Source organism: Eutrema salsugineum, unplaced genomic scaffold (genome assembly GCF_000478725.1).
Source record: "Eutrema salsugineum unplaced genomic scaffold, Eutsalg1_0 scaffold_19, whole genome shotgun sequence".
Lineage (NCBI taxonomy): Eukaryota > Viridiplantae > Streptophyta > Magnoliopsida > Brassicales > Brassicaceae > Eutrema > Eutrema salsugineum.
In genome coordinates this window covers 1,233,273-1,249,936 of record NW_006256838.1, presented here as the reverse complement: position 1 = coordinate 1,249,936, position 16,664 = coordinate 1,233,273, and the positions used below count along the sequence as shown (strand labels likewise).

The 16,664-nt window shown below is 41.3% G+C and overlaps 5 protein-coding genes across 6 annotated transcripts; 2 read left to right on the top strand and 3 right to left on the bottom strand.

Annotated features, from left to right (window-relative positions):
• Positions 1-761: 761 nt before the first annotated feature.
• LOC18020122 (methylenetetrahydrofolate reductase 1) lies at positions 762-3,783 on the top strand. Its single transcript, XM_006402571.2, has 10 exons — positions 762-1,308; positions 1,406-1,488; positions 1,570-1,743; positions 1,834-2,007; positions 2,094-2,194; positions 2,309-2,420; positions 2,583-2,663; positions 2,766-2,943; positions 3,122-3,456; positions 3,547-3,783. The coding sequence occupies exons 1-10, from the start codon at positions 846-848 to the stop codon at positions 3,622-3,624; spliced, it is 1,779 nt and encodes a 592-aa protein (XP_006402634.1). The 5' UTR covers positions 762-845; the 3' UTR covers positions 3,625-3,783.
• On the bottom strand, positions 3,708-4,949 carry LOC18020123 (aminoacyl tRNA synthase complex-interacting multifunctional protein 1). The gene is made up of 3 exons (XM_006402568.2): positions 4,407-4,949; positions 4,056-4,262; positions 3,708-3,948 (listed from the first exon to the last, which is right to left on the bottom strand). The coding sequence occupies exons 1-3, from the start codon at positions 4,884-4,886 to the stop codon at positions 3,805-3,807; spliced, it is 831 nt and encodes a 276-aa protein (XP_006402631.1). The 5' UTR covers positions 4,887-4,949; the 3' UTR covers positions 3,708-3,804.
• A 103-nt stretch (positions 4,950-5,052) lies between these two features.
• On the bottom strand, positions 5,053-8,052 carry LOC18020121 (methionine aminopeptidase 2B). The gene is made up of 11 exons (XM_006402570.2): positions 7,713-8,052; positions 7,389-7,431; positions 7,199-7,306; positions 6,948-7,047; positions 6,706-6,851; positions 6,521-6,612; positions 6,345-6,439; positions 5,996-6,092; positions 5,764-5,907; positions 5,452-5,669; positions 5,053-5,358 (listed from the first exon to the last, which is right to left on the bottom strand). Exons 1-11 carry the CDS (start codon positions 7,873-7,875, stop codon positions 5,248-5,250), a joined length of 1,317 nt encoding a protein of 438 aa, XP_006402633.1. The 5' UTR covers positions 7,876-8,052; the 3' UTR covers positions 5,053-5,247.
• Positions 8,053-8,399: 347 nt separating this feature from the next.
• Positions 8,400-10,501, top strand: LOC18020120 (QWRF motif-containing protein 6). Its single transcript, XM_006402567.2, has 6 exons — positions 8,400-9,323; positions 9,426-9,545; positions 9,644-9,760; positions 9,852-9,941; positions 10,056-10,163; positions 10,278-10,501. Exons 1-6 carry the CDS (start codon positions 8,478-8,480, stop codon positions 10,389-10,391), a joined length of 1,395 nt encoding a protein of 464 aa, XP_006402630.1. The 5' UTR covers positions 8,400-8,477; the 3' UTR covers positions 10,392-10,501.
• A 410-nt stretch (positions 10,502-10,911) lies between these two features.
• On the bottom strand, positions 10,912-16,614 carry LOC18020119 (SKP1-like protein 11). 2 transcript variants are annotated; one of them, XM_024157090.1, is made up of 3 exons: positions 16,293-16,614; positions 16,087-16,093; positions 10,912-11,062 (listed from the first exon to the last, which is right to left on the bottom strand). In XM_024157090.1, the coding sequence occupies exons 1-3, from the start codon at positions 16,612-16,614 to the stop codon at positions 10,912-10,914; spliced, it is 480 nt and encodes a 159-aa protein (XP_024012858.1). The 2 variants fall into 2 exon arrangements, with proteins under 2 accessions (XP_024012858.1, XP_006402629.2); XM_006402566.2 differs by lacking the exon at positions 16,087-16,093 and adding an exon at positions 14,504-14,510.
• Between the last annotated feature and the right edge of the window lie 50 nt (positions 16,615-16,664).

Below are 16,664 nucleotides of genomic sequence, written 5' to 3'. Positions count from 1 at the left end.
AATTGTCGTTAACCGGGTGGTGTGTGCTATAATAACCAACTTAGCCGTGTATGTTGGCAAAGGATGTAGACTTTGTTGTTGTATCCAACTCGAATATGTATATGACATGTGCGTAGACTACCTCGAGCTTTTTGAACTTTGTTGATGTATCCAATTGAAATTTTTTGGGCCAAAAGTGTTTTTGATGTTAAACCGGGGTATGATGGGTTTGGTTCTTTGAAGGCTATAACCAATCACCGGTTTGTTCTGTCTGGAACTCCAGTTATTAAGCACGTGATTCTTCTGGGCTGCATCGCCAGTAGGTTAGTGTTCGTTGTAGCGGTTGATACCCACGCGCCGGTAACCAACAGTTGATTGGCATCGCCGGTGGTAGGTGGTGTGGGGCCATAGCTCACCTACCTACTGAATAGTCTAAATTTGTGAGGCTGATTTTTTATTTTTCTACATAAAACATGTTTTTGGATGTTCAAAAAAAAAAAAAAAAAAAAAAAACATAAAACATGTTTTTAATTAGTAAAAAACATAGTAAAACAAGATTATTAAATTTAACATTGATTTTGACCCCAAAAAAAAAAAAATTGAACATTGATCAATAGGAGGAACCAATTTTTTTACGTAATATATAGTTAAAAAAAAAAAGTGAGAAACAAGATTATCTCTACATATTTACTTATTTGGGACAATTAAAAAAAAAAAATGTATGAAATGTTTCTTTAGAGGTTAGTATAAAACAGTGAATAAACGAACCAAGCGAGACCACTTGCCTCTCCACCACTTCTCGTCCCACATATCCTTTTTTCGAATCCACATTTGAACCTCAAATCTCAGATTCGAGCTCATTGAAAATGAAGGTGGTAGATAAGATCAAGTCGGTGACGGAGGAAGGGAAAACGGCCTTCTCCTTCGAGTTTTTCCCACCGAAGACGGAGGATGGCGTCGAGAATCTCTTTGAACGGATGGATCGGTTGGTCTCATATGGACCGACTTTCTGCGATATCACTTGGGGTGCCGGAGGATCCACCGCCGATCTGACCCTCGAGATCGCTTCAAGGATGCAGAATGTTATCTGCGTCGAGACTATGATGCATCTCACTTGTACCAACATGCCGGTCGAGAAGATTGACCACGCGCTTGAGACCATTAGATCCAATGGTATACAGAATGTGCTTGCGCTCAGAGGAGATCCGCCTCACGGGCAGGATAAGTTCGTTCAGGTCGAAGGAGGTTTTGCTTGCGCTTTGGATCTGGTCAATCATATTCGTAGCAAGTATGGTGATTACTTTGGGATCACTGTCGCTGGTTATCCTGGTATCAAATCGCTTCTAAATTGTTGGTTTCTCAAATTTCTTGTGTTAGTGCTATGATTTGATCTCTAATTGGATTTGGGTTTTTTTTTTTTAATCAGAGGCTCATCCTGATGTCATTGAAGCTGATGGCTTAGCTACTCTTGAATCTTATCAGAGTGATCTTGCTTACCTGAAGAGAAAGGTTCAGCTTTTGTGTACATTTTTCTGTGCTGAATTGGATCGTCTTTGATCTGATGCATTAGTATGTTGGCTCGTGGAACAGGTTGATGCTGGAGCAGATCTGATTGTAACCCAGCTTTTCTATGATACTGATATATTCCTCAAATTTGTGAATGACTGTCGGCAAATCGGGATAAATTGTCCCATTGTTCCTGGAATTATGCCCATTTCCAACCACAAAGGGTTCTTGCGTATGGCTGGTTTCTGCAAGACCAAGGTACATTGTGATCTCTTACTTCAGTGATGATATGGCTTGCACCGTACAAAAATTTAGATTAATATTCCACTCATGCTGTTATTGCTATAGATACCTGCTGAGCTCACTGCTGCCTTGGAGCCTATCAAGGATAATGAAGAAGCTGTCAAGGCCTTTGGTATTCACTTTGCAACAGAGATGTGCAAAAAGATTTTGGCCCATGGAATCACTACCCTTCATCTCTACACATTGAACGTGGACAAATCAGCTATTGGGATATTAAAGGTTGCTCCTCATTTCCTTCTTAATTTTTTTCTTTGTTTAACACACATTATTGTGGACACAACCTAACAATGGTGCTGAAATTGCAGAACCTTGGTTTGATTGATGAGTCAAAAATTTCCCGTTCTTTACCTTGGAGACGCCCTGCAAATGTGTTCCGTATTAAGGAAGATGTTCGCCCCATTTTTTGGTAACCTGCAGTTTGTTTCTCTTGCTCTGATTTCGTCTCGCCAAGCGATGCAGATCTTAAGCATCTATTTGCGGAGAGAATAAATATCATTGGTTTCTCTCTGAATCTTTGCAGGGCAAACCGTCCAAAGAGCTACATATCTAGAACAAAGGGCTGGAATGACTTCCCACAGGGACGGTGGGGTGATTCACGCAGTGCATCATATGGTACACTCTCGGATTATCAGGTAACTTGAATTCTGGAGGGCTCTTTTTGGTCGTTCTTCTTTATTTGCTCAAGATTGTATTCGCATATCATTAGAAGGAGAAGCTTGGTTTGCTTGCCATCTTCTTCTGTGTTTTCCATTGCCATTGAGTACCGCTGTGATCTAAATTCGTTTTGTTGATAGTTCATGCGCCCACGAGCACGTGACAAGAAGCTTCAACAAGAATGGGTTGTCCCATTGAAAAGCATCGAAGATGTTCAAGAGGTAGCCTTTCCTTTTCTTAGCACTCTTATAAACTGATACCTTCATCTTTCACCTTATACACAAACACTGACAAATTATCTTGTAAACACTGTCACAAACCAGAAATTCAAGGAGCTCTGCCTTGGAAACTTAAAAAGCAGTCCATGGTCTGAGTTAGATGGACTCCAGCCAGAGACAAAGATCATAAACGAGCAACTCGGCAAAATCAACTCCAACGGCTTCTTGACGATCAATAGCCAGCCATCAGTCAACGCAGCCAAATCTGATACACCAGCTATTGGTATCGAATTTATAATTTTGTTCACATCTCATAACATAGTGTTTGAATCCCCTGCATATTACTGTTTAACAACACATTAGATTTATCCACAAATGATTGATCGCATTGTTTATATTCGCTGAGTGATTATGTTCTTAGCATCTAGCAAGAATGTTTAATTGCATTGGGAAATTTGCAGGATGGGGTGGTCCTGGTGGTTACGTCTACCAGAAAGCTTATCTAGAGTTCTTCTGCTCAAAGGAGAAGTTAGACACACTTGTGGAGAAATCCAAAGCTTTTCCTTCTATCATCTTCATGGCCGTGAACAAAGCAGAGAACTGGGTATCAAACATCGGCCAGTCTGATGTGAATGCAGTTACTTGGGGAGTGTTCCCAGCTAAGGAGATTATTCAACCGACAATCGTGGATCCAGCCAGTTTCAGAGTCTGGAAAGACGAAGCGTTTGAGATTTGGTCAAGAAGCTGGGCTAACTTGTACCCAGAAGATGACCCTTCTAGAAAGTTGCTCGAGGAGGTACAAACTCTTCTTCGATTATCTTCTCTCTTTTTCTCAGACCAGATTGGTTTAGCTGTAATGATGAATGGGATCTATTCGAATGTGCAGGTGAAGAACAGCTACTATTTGGTAAGCTTAGTGGACAACGATTACATCAATGGTGATATCTTCTCTGTCTTTGCTTGATCTATGAGAAAACCAAAAATGGACGAGGAAACATTCGATTTTCAAGATTTGTTTTTGTAACCATTCTTAAGATATTTGTGATTCATAATAACCTTATTGATGAATGAATCAACGAAAACATCAGTTTCATTGCAATGAAAAATTCGCCTTGCGTTCTTACTCTATGTCAAAACAAACAAATCAAGAAATGTTGGCGTTTCTTAAAGTTTTGGAAGTAACAAGACCAGAAGTTGTCCGCATCAAATGCTCCTTAAGCATCGAAACGCCAGTCGCATCAGTCCTCAAAAGCGGTTGCACTGATTCCCACATCTTCTTCTTCTGAACCTGCAACGTAAAGATACCGAACATTAAAAAAGTAATGTCATGGACTCAGACAGACCTTTTGTTGCTGCAATGAATAAGTATGTATGTGCAGGCTACTAAGTAAAGACCTTATTAGGGGGTGCAGGCTCAGGAAGCTGGTCGAGATCGTCTTCAACACCAAACCACACTCTGTCTCCAGGAACAGAACCTTGTGGTGGAACAAGAAGCTCAACATTCTCATGAGCTGAGTCAGATGCACATAGAAGCATACCACTTGACTTAACTCCTCTCATGTTTCTTGGCTTCAGGTTAGCCAGCACCACAACTGCTGCTCCCTGCACAGAGCCTCGAAAATTTGAGCAATTTCTCAATCTAATAAGTAAAGTTCCCTCTGATTATCACACAATCCGATCCCAATTCTCACGATTAGGATTTAACAGAACTTTAGAAATGATTTTGGGATGAGAGTAGAGGGTGACCTGAAGGAGATCGAGAGGAACGTATTTGACGAGACCACTGCAGATGATTCTGGGCTCAGATTCGCCGATGTCGACTTCTTCCACATACAGAGAATCCGCTTCCTCGTGTTGCCAAGCTTTCACCACTCTTCCTACTTTTATGTCCAACAGATTCGCCGTCTCCTTCACATTCTCCTCCTCCTCCTGAGATTCGCTCTTCTTCTCAGATTCATCCGCTGAAACCGTCGTGCCGGCGTCGGGAGCCGCCGTGCAGAAAGTAGTTACTCGAGGCCAAGAGCTCCGATGACGCTGGTGTTGGTTATAAACGGCGGAGATTCGAAGAGATGAGGAAATTGCCGCTACCGTCGCCGTCGTCCTCTTCGACGAAGATGAGAAGTATCGAGGGAGTTCGCGGCGGAGGGGAATCGACGAGATTTGGACGGCGAGAACTCCAGCCTTCACTCTCAGACAACCGGAAAAAACAGCTATCGTCGACGCCATGGTTATAGCTAAGATCTCTGTTTAGTGTTTCTCTCTTCTTCACAATATCTGTATATATATATTCCTCCTCAGGGGATTTGTTTTTGTTTGTTTCTGGCTTTATGAAATTGATTTTCTGAAACTATGCAATTAAAGGGAAGCTTTACAAATACACTGCCAATCTTCTTTAATGGAGATTACTAATAAGAGTGATGAGCGAATTCATGTTCTGGGCAAATACATAGTTTTTAACAGACATTGAAGCTTTTTATAAAAGGATTCAAGGCTGTGTTAACGAAGAGAAGAAAAGAAACAATCATCAGTGTACAACCTCAAGAACAGTATATAAGATCAAACAGAGCAAAAAACAGAGAATCTGACATCAGTAGTCGTCTCCCTTGGAAACAACTTCTTTGCAAGTAGGTCGCAGTAAAATGGTGTGCTCAAACTGTGAAACATAGCTTCCCTTCACATCACACAGAGGAGGGTACGGCTGAAATAAAAAAACAGAGACAAGAGATTCAAATGAATGATCATTTTAGAGTGTAGTGTGGTGTGTGATTGATTAGCGTGAGAGAAGAGTTACCTGAACAATGCCAGAGTCGCAGAGATTCTTTAGAGCCATAAGATATTTGGTTTCACCAATGCGATCCAAATAGCGTCTGCAGAAGGCGAGAGTCGAGAAATTCTTGTTAATGGTGGCAAGAAGTTGTTTTGCTCTAGGCAACCTCAACGGGACATGGCCAGCGTCAAAGTTCTTCATGTAGTGGCTACATTCCAAGTCTTCTCTCACATATCCTTTCCCTGCAGCGCACAACAAAACAGAGGATCAAAACATTGGTGAATCCTAAAAGATGGCATCGCCTTTTCTTTTCAATAGTAATCCAAACTTGTTTACCGGTTGATCCAAATGTTTCGATGGCATAAAACTCGCCCTCTTCCATCTTTGTCTGCTCGCCTCCTTTAACTATAGGAACGGATTTACCAGCATGTATCTGATAAGGTCCGATGCTATGTCCATTCAAGTTCCGGATGCTTTTAACTGCCAAAAAGGACCAAACAGGTTAAGAGGTTTATTATTACATCGACTAACATCGGTTATTAGATTTGACACTGGATATTTTCAGTACCTGGGAAAACTTTTCCATTAATTTCAACCTCATAAGACTCCATGACCTCCTGAATTGCAGCACCGATGTCACATAGACGAACATCGATTCCAGCTTCCTGAACCAGCCAAAAAAACCCACCAAGGACGTTAAGAGTGGTTCCTAACAAGTGAAAGCCTAAATGTAATCACTTTCAAACTGAGCTTATTTGAGCTTATACGCTCAGAATTCAGTTCGATTTCCACTGTAGCGAAAGGACGTAAGACAACAAATAACTAAACAGCTGAGTAGAACAAAGCACTACACTTCAACCTACTAGCAGTTGTACACTCACAAGGCAATGGATACTAGCAAAAAGAAAAATCAGCACCTTGATACCGGTATAAGTAGCTTCACGGGAGGCTGCTAAGAGAGGATCAAACATAGGATTGAACGCAACTGTTAATGCACAGTCAATAATACGTCCTGCAAAAGAAGAGATGTTAATTGTCATCTGACATTCGTATATAGGAAAGCTAAAACAGAGAAGAAAATTCGCCATCATACCATCAATATGTGTTCCAAAATCCAATTTCATCACATCGTCGTACTGAAGTACAGTCTTATCTCCGGAGTTGGGGGTCCAATGAGCAGCGACCCTGAAAGTTCAAAAAGTCATTGGAGAACCATGACTAAAGAAAAACAGAAAATTGTTCATAGGCAAAAAAAAATTTGAAGGCACTTGTACCAACCAATTCAAAGAGCATCCTGTAGGGAATGCAATTCCAGCTTGAAGGCCATTCTCTGATATCAGCTTACGAACAGTATTCTCCAGCGTCTCACATATATCAGTCATCAACATTCCAGGCTTCACTATGCTTCTGACATATTTCCGAACCTGAAAAAAATAGCAAAAAAATCTCTCAGGCGGATGTTAAAAAAGAGGCCAGGAAAAACAATAATTTGTTGACATTTCATCAGAAAAAAGATAAACCTGGCGATGAACTTCAGCAGCCTGGCGTACAGAGTTGTATATTGGCTTTTCCAAACGCTCCAACTCTCTCTTCTCTTCAGATGTTGTTCTCCACAAATTGCTACATTACAGAGATTAAGACCAAATCTTAAAATGTCGACAAAAAGACTGTGATAAAAGGGCGTAAACGAACAGTATTGACATAAAAAAGAATGAAAAACCAATCGATTCGAGAGAAGACAGCACAGTAAATAGAGTTGTATGTAACTTACTCATCCTTATATTGTTGGATTTCACCTTCAGGAAAATCTCCAGATGGGAAGAGCTCAACGACAGGGATCGAAGGTGGATTAGTCTGTTGAGGCAGTTCCTTCTTCTTCCTGCAACATCAACATAAACAATCAATAACGCAAATACCAAAAGTGACAAATTAAAAGAAAAAAGTATTAAAAAACATCTTACTTGCTTTTATTTTTCTTCTTCTTCTTCTTCGTTGAAGCCTCAGCTTAAAAAGAAAAAAAAAAGTATTATATTAAAAAACTCGTCGATTCTTAGAACAAAGGATCAAATCTAGGAGTTTCAAAACTCAAGACCAAACTCAAATAGACTAATCCCAAAAAGCTAGTTTCTTTGACAAAAATGATCTCGTTAAGTAATCGTATGCTAATAATTTACCATTCCAAAACTCAAAAGGATCGATTTTCTTCCTAATGGGTACATGAACTTGAGACGCAAAAACTCAAAACCACGTGATCAATCACAACACCGAAAAAATGAATTATTCACCTTTGCTTCCTTCTTCTTCGTCGTTGTCCTCTTTTCCATCTTCCGTAATCTCAAGCTTCTTCGAGAGCTCAGAATCCAATTGTTCTTCTTTTCCGTTGGAGGATTCGGCGCCGCCATTCTTCACCACGGGAGCTACAACAACATCAGGGTTCTCGCTCGCCATCTCCAATCGATTCTCACCTCAATAACAAAGCACTAATCGTACACAACAAATTCGATGAGAATCGGAGAATCGCAGAAAGCTATGCACAGGAAGAAGAAGAAGAAGTATACAAAAGTTAACAAGTCTTTCCCTTTTACCCTTTACTCTCACACTTTCTTCATCTTTCGTTTGTGGAAAACCCTGGAGATTTTTGCGAATTTGCAAAAATAGACAACTATACTATTTTGTTTACAATAACAACCCATCATGTCAACTCACACAGTTCCGTTCCTTATTGGGCCTTACCGACATCTGTTCATAATTTTACATCACTGTATGACTTTCACACTTTATTAATCGGACCCATTTACATTGCTTTGATTATGATAATTGGTTTATTGACAATTATCTACTTTAATTACCCGAAAAGGCAAGATTAAGACAAGAGGATTGTCCAGATTTTGACCAAATCCAACGGCTCATTTTTTTGAGCAAAACCGTAATGTTTCTTCTCCTTCTTCCTTCTCTTCGAATTTTCCGAAATTCGATTTAAATCTAAGAAACCGTGAGGAATATCGGGCCACTGATATATACTTCTGGAATCTCCGGCGATTTTGAAAGAAATGGAAGCGAAAACCGGCGGATGTAAGCAACATCAGCTATCAACACCGGCGATATCTGCATCTACGCCTGCTCCACCGCCTTCAACGCGGCGGCCGAGGGTTAGAGTAGTGAGCTCGAGGTTCATGTCTCCGGTTTCTTCTTCATCTTCTTCCTCTTCATCCGCCGGAGATCTCCATCTTTTAACTTCAAATTCTCCCAAGCACAACCACCATCAACAACACCAGATTCAACGCTCGGTTTCTGCTCAGAGGCACAGACGCCAGTTAAAAATGGCCGAAGGCGACGAGAATCGCTCGCAAGACTCGCCTTTTACTCTCTCGCAAGGAGGAAAAACCATGAAGCAAAGTCAATCGAAGCCGCTCAAGGAGAATTCGCATCGGCTCGACACGCCAACGCCGATTTTTCCCCCGCCGTCAAAATCGCGGCTAATCCAGGAGCGGTTATTAACCGCCTCAGCCGCCACAAGGCTTCTCCAATTAAGCGTCGCATCGGCCTCTCATGAGAAGGAAGGAATCGACGGCTCAGATCAATTTCCGAAGCTTTCTTGTAGAACTCATTCTAAAGTCTTCAAAGATTACGTACCTTGTCCTCTTAATCGATCTCTGAGCTCACCATTGTCGAGCTGCAACGGTCGTGAGAGCACTTCGTTTTCGCGGATGGGCTTGTCTTTGCCTCCGGTGGCACCTAGTTCGAAGATTCCGGCGGAAACTAAAAAGCAGAGGAAAGTCTCGGAGCAATTAGAAGATGTTCATTCTCTGAAACTACTACACAATCGTTACCTGCAATGGAGGTTTGCCAACGCCAATGCAGAAGTAAAGACTCGAGCTCAAAGAACACAAACTGAGGTCAGTGTCTCTCTTGAATCCTCTAGAAGTTTTCCATTTTTCGATTCTATGAAAAAAAAATGATATTTTTATCTTTAATGGTGTCTTGTTTTTCTTGCAGAGCATGCTCTCTATTCCTTTGGTTTGAAGATCTCAGAATTAAATGTTTCGGTGCAAAGGAAACGCATAGAGTTTCAGCGTTTATCGAGAGTTAAAGCTCTACTTGCTATTACAGAATCTCAAGTAAGCATAGAGATTCTACATTATCCTCTCTTGGCACAACATATATGAGGCTTGTAAGAAAATGCTTACAAATTTAAACCTCTAATTCTCTAAAACAGACTCCATGTTTGGAGCAATGGTCTGCGATTGAAGAAGAGTACTCGGATTCGTTGTCGCAAACAATCCAAGCTTTGTCCAATGCTTCATTACGGCTTCCACTCGATGCGGATATTATGGTATTATTTCCATCTTGTTATCACTCCATATCAAATAGGAAGATGAATATCTTCTGCATATATCACAAAGAGTTTGCTTCTCAAAAAGCAGGTTGAAAATAAAGACTTAGCAGAAGCACTTGTTGTTGCCTCCAAGGTTATGGACGGCATTGCACAAAATGTTGGAGACTATATGTCAAAGGTTAGTACAGTAGTATCTACTAATCACAGGAATTAGTTATCCGGTTCAAGATTGTTTGTTACTATAAAGTAGCATCAAAAATACAGTTTTTAAACTCCAAAATTCGTTTTGCAGGCAAAAGAGATGGGGAGTTTGGTGTCAGAACTAGCAAGAGTGAGTAGTAGAGAAAGATCATTGACAGAAGATTGTGTGGTCGAACTTCTAAAAACGCAGGCTTCACAGGTACAAAACTTTCTTCTACATACATACATAAACGGTTTAATTATAGTTTATCATCATCCTTTGTCTTTATCTTGTTTTCAAAGTTTTGAATTGACTTTTTTTCTTGGTCTGCAGATTGAAGAATGTTTTCTGAGGAGTCAACTTATCCAGAACCTCAAGAAGAATCATGTTAGTGAAGTCAACTCTTGTTATCTTGGCAGAGATTTAGTTGAAGCAGTGCAGCATTGAAAATTATATGTATAGATTCTAATATAGTTTTGAGTTTGTGCATAGGAAACCAAATTTCACAGAAAGATTGAAAACTTAATCATATATGTAAGAAATGCTTCAGAGAATTAACATTGGTTTGATTATGATATAACTAAAATAACCTATCAGAAAATCGAAACAGTCTTTTCTTTTTATCATGTATTATCTATCTCAAGTCCTAAGTCAAGTTCAAAAGAAGAATCATGACTCGATTTCGGATTAGGGAACCCAAATACAGAAACGAGAACAAGATTGAATAAATCATCTATTCAAGAACTGTTCAGAAAACGAAAGACTTTTGACAACATCGCTTGTAAAATTTCTCAATCATATTGATATCCAACGACAAAGTTATCTCTAGAGCAAAACAAAGAATAAGAGAAGAAAATAGACACCTTTAGGCTAGACAAGTGTGTTATATCATCATCATGAGAAGATAAAGAATCTGAAATAGCAAAGTAACTTGGTCTAGAATCTAAACTGCGTCACGACTATCAGCTCATTCAAAGGCCCATTGGTTCTCTTTGAAAACCTCTGCTTCTTCCTCGGGTGTAAAATCGTTCTCGATGCAGAACTTGGCGCGAATCTCGTTGGCGTTTTTGCAGGCTGCGATCATATCAGCGATGGTTTGGCAGGTGAGGTCGAGAAGGCTAGGGATGTTTATGTTGAGAAACAACAGCTCCGATCACCTCTTCGACTGAGCTCCGATCTCAGCTCGACGACCAACACTCGAGCACGATTCAAACTATGAGTAAATTGCGAAAAAGTAAAACGACACGAGATTTATGTGTTCGGCCTCCACCGCTAAAACAGCGGCAGCGTACTCACGCCGGGACCGCCTCCTGGAGAATCCACTATCACCGGAAAAAGATTACAGAGTATACACCAATTAAGCTCTCACTCTAATCGCACCTCTCTCTCACTAGGAATCGATTACAAGACTTAATTTCTACTCACTCTCTCTCGCTTGACTAGTTACACAGCCAAAAACAAACGCCGTTAGTCGCTAGCCGTTAGCTCACTCTGCAACTTAACGGCCTAACGATCTTTGACCTTTGACTTCGAGATGGAGAAGAACAAACTCAACGACGCCGTTCCACTTCTGGGCCTTGACACCAAACGCGCAACAAGCGAGGCCCAATGGCTTAAGTCCTTTAAGCCCAACAAATCTCCACCTAAGGACTTAGAGCCATACACCTTAACGACCAGTTCTGTTCTTCCTTCAATTCATCTTCTTTCTCCATAGCTTCTCACGCGGTCCCGGACAATGCTCCTTCTACTCGGAACAAACTTGAAGCATCTTCAATGCTTCCTCAACCTTATTTACCGGAATAACCTTGGTGAACATGTCTGCAGGATTTATTTGAGTCGGAATCTTGGTGACTTCTACCTTGTTCTCTTCTATCTTTTCACGGATGAAATGGAACTTTGTCTCCACGTGCTTCGTTCTCTCGTGGAAGACATTGTTCTTTGACAGTGCAATAGCACTTTGAGAATCACAAAACAACTCCACCTGCTTCTGACTGTAACCAAGATCTCCACACAACCCTCTAAGCCACAAAGCTTCTTTCGTTGCTTCATTCAAAGCCATATACTCCGACTCTGTAGTCGACAAAGCTACTACCTTCTGCAGACCAGACTTCCAGCTTATTGCTGTACCTCCAAACGTGAAGACAAAGCCTGTAATTGACCTCCTTCGATCCAAATCTGATGCATAGTCAGCATCACAATATCCTCTTAAAACCAGGTCTTTTCTTCGTTTAAACACCAGTCTTGTCTCAGACGTCCCTCTTAAGTACCTCAGGACCCATTTTACAGCTAACCAGTGATCCTTGATCGGATGAGCCATAAACCTACTGACCATACCAACCGGATAAGCAATATCTGGCCTTGAACCAATCATAGTATACATGATACTACCGACTGCATTAGCATACAGAATATCTCTCATATACTCAGACTGTCTTTCTAACTCTTCCTCAGTGGCCAACTTGAGTTTGAAATGAGCTCCTAACGGAGTCTTAACAGACTTGGCTTGGTCCAGGTGAAACAGTTTAAGAATCTTCTCTATGCAGTCCTTCTGAGACAATTCTATAGTGTACTCCGACCTGTTCCTCTTGATCTCCATTCTGAGAATCTTCTTTGCAGGACCCAAATCTTTCATTTCAAATGCCTCACTTAGCTGGTTCTTCAGTGAACTTATCTCATCTTTGTTCTTTGATGCAACCAACATATCATCCACATAAAGAAGAAGATAGATGTACTCACCTCTTGCCAACCTCTTAACATACACACAACTGTCATGACCACTTCTTCTATAGCCAACCCCTTTCATGAACTGATTAAACTTTTGGTTCCACTGTCTCGGGCTCTGCTTTAAACCATAGAGAGATTTCTTAAGCAAACACACCATGTTTTCCTTTCCTTTCTCAATATAGCCTTCAGGTTGCCTCATGTATATCGTCTCCTCTAGGTCACCGTGCAAGAATGCAGTCTTGACATCTAACTGCTCAAGTTCCATATCTTCATAAGCAACAATCTCTAAAAGAATCCTTATTGAGACGTGCTTCACCACTGGCGCAAAGATCTCATTATAATCAATACCCTCCCTTTGAGTGAATCCCTTTGCCACAAGCCTAGCTTTGTACCGTGGCCCTTCAACACCCGGAATAGCATCTTTCCTTTTATAAACCCACTTGCAGCTGATGATTCTAGCTCCTTTTGGAAGCTCCACCACATCCCAGGTCTTGTTCTTAGCCAATGAAGACATCTCTTCATCCATGGCTCCACTCCACCTTTTCCAGTCTTTTTCCTTTGTGGCTTCAAAATAACCACTCGGCTCTGCAGCTCCACCTTCTTCGGTGGTCATGAACACATATTCTACCATCTGATTTTCCATGAATCTGAGTGGAACACGAATTTCTCTTCTTGTTCTGTCTCTCGCCAGTTGATAATCCTCTAAACTAGGTGGAGTCTCTATAGCCTCACCATCTTCATTAAGTTCTGGTTCACTTTCAGTATCGGATATCTCCTCAACATCATCTGCTGAACTTGAACTTACTGCAGATCTTCTTGACTCAGAGTTTATTTCAAACTCCACCGTTTCATTATCACCTGAATTTCCCTTCTGTTTGAGCACTGCAGACTTATACAACAGATCTTCCTTGAAGATCACATTTCTACTGACAACACATCTCTTCTCTTCTAATAACCACAACCTGTAACCCTTAACTCCTGTGGGATAACCCAAGAAGACCCCCTTTTTAGCTCTTGGATTTAGCTTCCCATCATCCGTGTGAATATAGGCAATGCAGCCAAATCTCTTAAGTCCACTATAGTCTTGCTTTGAGTTATACCAAACCTCATTGGGTATCTTACAGTCTATAGCCGTTGACGGAGACTTGTTGATCAGATAAACCGCTGTTGATGCCGCCTCTGCCCAGAACGTCTTTGGCAGTCCAGACTCACTAAGCATGCTTCGTACCTTGTCCATTATTGTTCTATTCATTCTCTCTGCAACTCCGTTTTGCTGCGGAGTATAAGCCACAGTCTTATGCCTAAGAACTCCATTTTCTTTGCACAATGAATCAAACAACATATTACAGAACTCAAGGCCATTATCAGTTCTGAGTTTCTTAAGCTTCCTTTCGGTCTGATTTTCAACCATTAGCCTCCACTCGTTGAACTTCTGAAACGCCTCGTCTTTGGTCTTGAGGAACTGAACCCAAACTTTCCTGCTGTGATCATCAATAATGCTCAGAAAATACTGACAATTCCCAAGTGACTTTGGAACATATGATGAACCCCACAAATCCGAATGAACATAGTCCAATATGGCCTTAGATGTATGCTTCCCAGTCTCAAACTTCAGTCGATGAGCTTTGCCAAAAATGCAGTCTTCACAGAAATCCAGACGAGAGATTCTTTTACCATCAAGTAAGCCTCTTTTAACCAACAGATCCAAGCCTTTTTGGCTCATGTGGCCAAGCTTACTATGCCACAGGTGTGTGTCATCTGTCTTTACTGAGCTAGAGCAAGCCCCACCATTCTTCGATATTTCTGCTTCACACAAGAAATACAGTGACTGATACCTTTTGCCTTGAAAAACAGTTCTTCCATTTTTCATAATCTTGAGATTTCCATTCTCTGAGCTATAGGTACACCCTTGTTCTTCTAATGTACCAAGTGAGAGAAGGTTCCTCTTCATATCAGGTATGAACCTGACCTTTTCTAGAATAACCTGAGATCCGTCCTGATTAGTAACCTTAACAGATCCAATTCCTTTTACCTCAGACACCGTATCATTCGCCATTCTAACTTCACCAGAGCTTCTCTCATCCAACTCAATGAACCAATCTCTCCTCCAAGACATATGAAAGGAGCAACCAGAGTCTATGACCCATTTGGTCTCTAAATCTTTTACTGTCACGTTTAAGACCTCCTCAACAAACAAAGTATCAACTCTTACCTCAACAGAGTCATTCACCAGAGATGATTCACCTCGTTGTTGTTGCCCTTTTGATCCTTCTTTTGTCCTCTTAGGGCACTGAAGTTTGAAGTGTCCTGTTTCACCACAAATCCAGCAGGTTTTCTTAGACTTAATCTTTTCCTTTCCTTTCTTTGCCTTCTGTGGAGGATTGGCTTTCTTGTCATCTGTCTTTGCCCACTTAGACATAGGCCTTTCCTTGACATACAGGCTCTCTGAATCAACCTTCTGATCCTTAGAAGTCGAGCTGGACTCTTGCTCTTTCGACTTGATTGCAGAGATCACTTCCTTCAATGTCAAGGTTATCTTGCTGTATCTTAGAGTATCTTTTAGACTCTCAAATATGGGAGGCAAAGACATCAACAGCATTATTGCTTGATCTTCATCCGAGACAGATACATCAGCATTCTCAAGATCAGCAATAATTCTCAAGAATTCATCCACGTTTCTTTCCAATGACATACTCGGATGCATCTTGAAACCAAATAGTTTCTGCATAAGATGAATTCTACTAGTAAGAGACTTTGAGCTGTAAAGTTCGTCTAGTTGTTGCAACATACCAGCTGCGGTTTGTTCTTTTACAACCTTCCGGAGAACTGTATTCGTCAAGCACAGTACTATCGTACTCCGAGCTTTCTTCTGTTTTTCTTGGAGTGACTCTGCGTCTTCTTTTGAGTCCGAATCTTTTTCATCTCCATCTTTAACAGCTCCTTTTCCCTTTGATTGCGACGGATCCATGATGTGAGGCTTGTTTAGACAGAGAAGCTCAAGGTGAGCAATCAATCTTTCCCTCCACATCAGATAATCCCCGGATCCATCAAACTTCTCGACGTCGTGCTTCATCGATGACATCGTGCTTGATCCTCGAGCCTGGAACCTGTCTCTGATACCACTTGTTGAGAAACAACAACTCCGATCACCTCTTCGACTGAGCTCCGATCTCAGCTCGACGACCAACACTCGAGCACGATTCAAACTATGAGTAAATTGCGGAAAAGTAAAACGACACGAGATTTACGTGTTCGGCCTCCACCGCTAAAACAGCAGCAGCCTACTCACGCCGGGACCGCCTCCCGGAGAATCCACTATCACCGGAGAAAGATTACAGAGTATACACCGATTAAGCTCTCACTCTAATCGCACCTCTCTCTCACTAGGAATTGATTACAAGACTTAATCTCTACTCACTCTTTCGCTTGACTAGTTACACAGCCAAAAACAAACGCCGTTAGTCGTTAGCCGTTAGCTCACTCTGCAACTTAACGGCCTAACGATCTTTGACCTTTGACTTCGAGATGGAGAAGAACAAACTCAACGACGCCGTTCCACTTCTGTGCCTTGACACCAAACGCGCAACAAGCGAGGCCCAATGGCTTAAGTCCTTTAAGCCCAACAGTTTAGATAATTCGCAGCAAGAATGAGATCGAAGATTGTTGATTGATCGATGTTCACGAACTCGGCGTCCCACTTCTTGAGATCTTCCTTCTCCTCCGAGGAAGAGGATTCTGAAGAATCACCACCATGCGCGTGCTTCTTGCAGTACTCGATCACTTTCGAGAGGATCTTGCTTGTGACGTTTGTGATCGGTATTCCACTGTTTGCGCAATCGTCTTCGACCATATGTGCAATCGTCTGCGATTGGAGTGCGATCGCTTCTTCCACCTCAAACGATTCATCATCGGAGCTTTTCAACACGATCATCTTCTTCGACGACATCGTTAGTTCGTTTTTCTCTAAAGAAGATTTTAATGGAAGATGCAAGAATT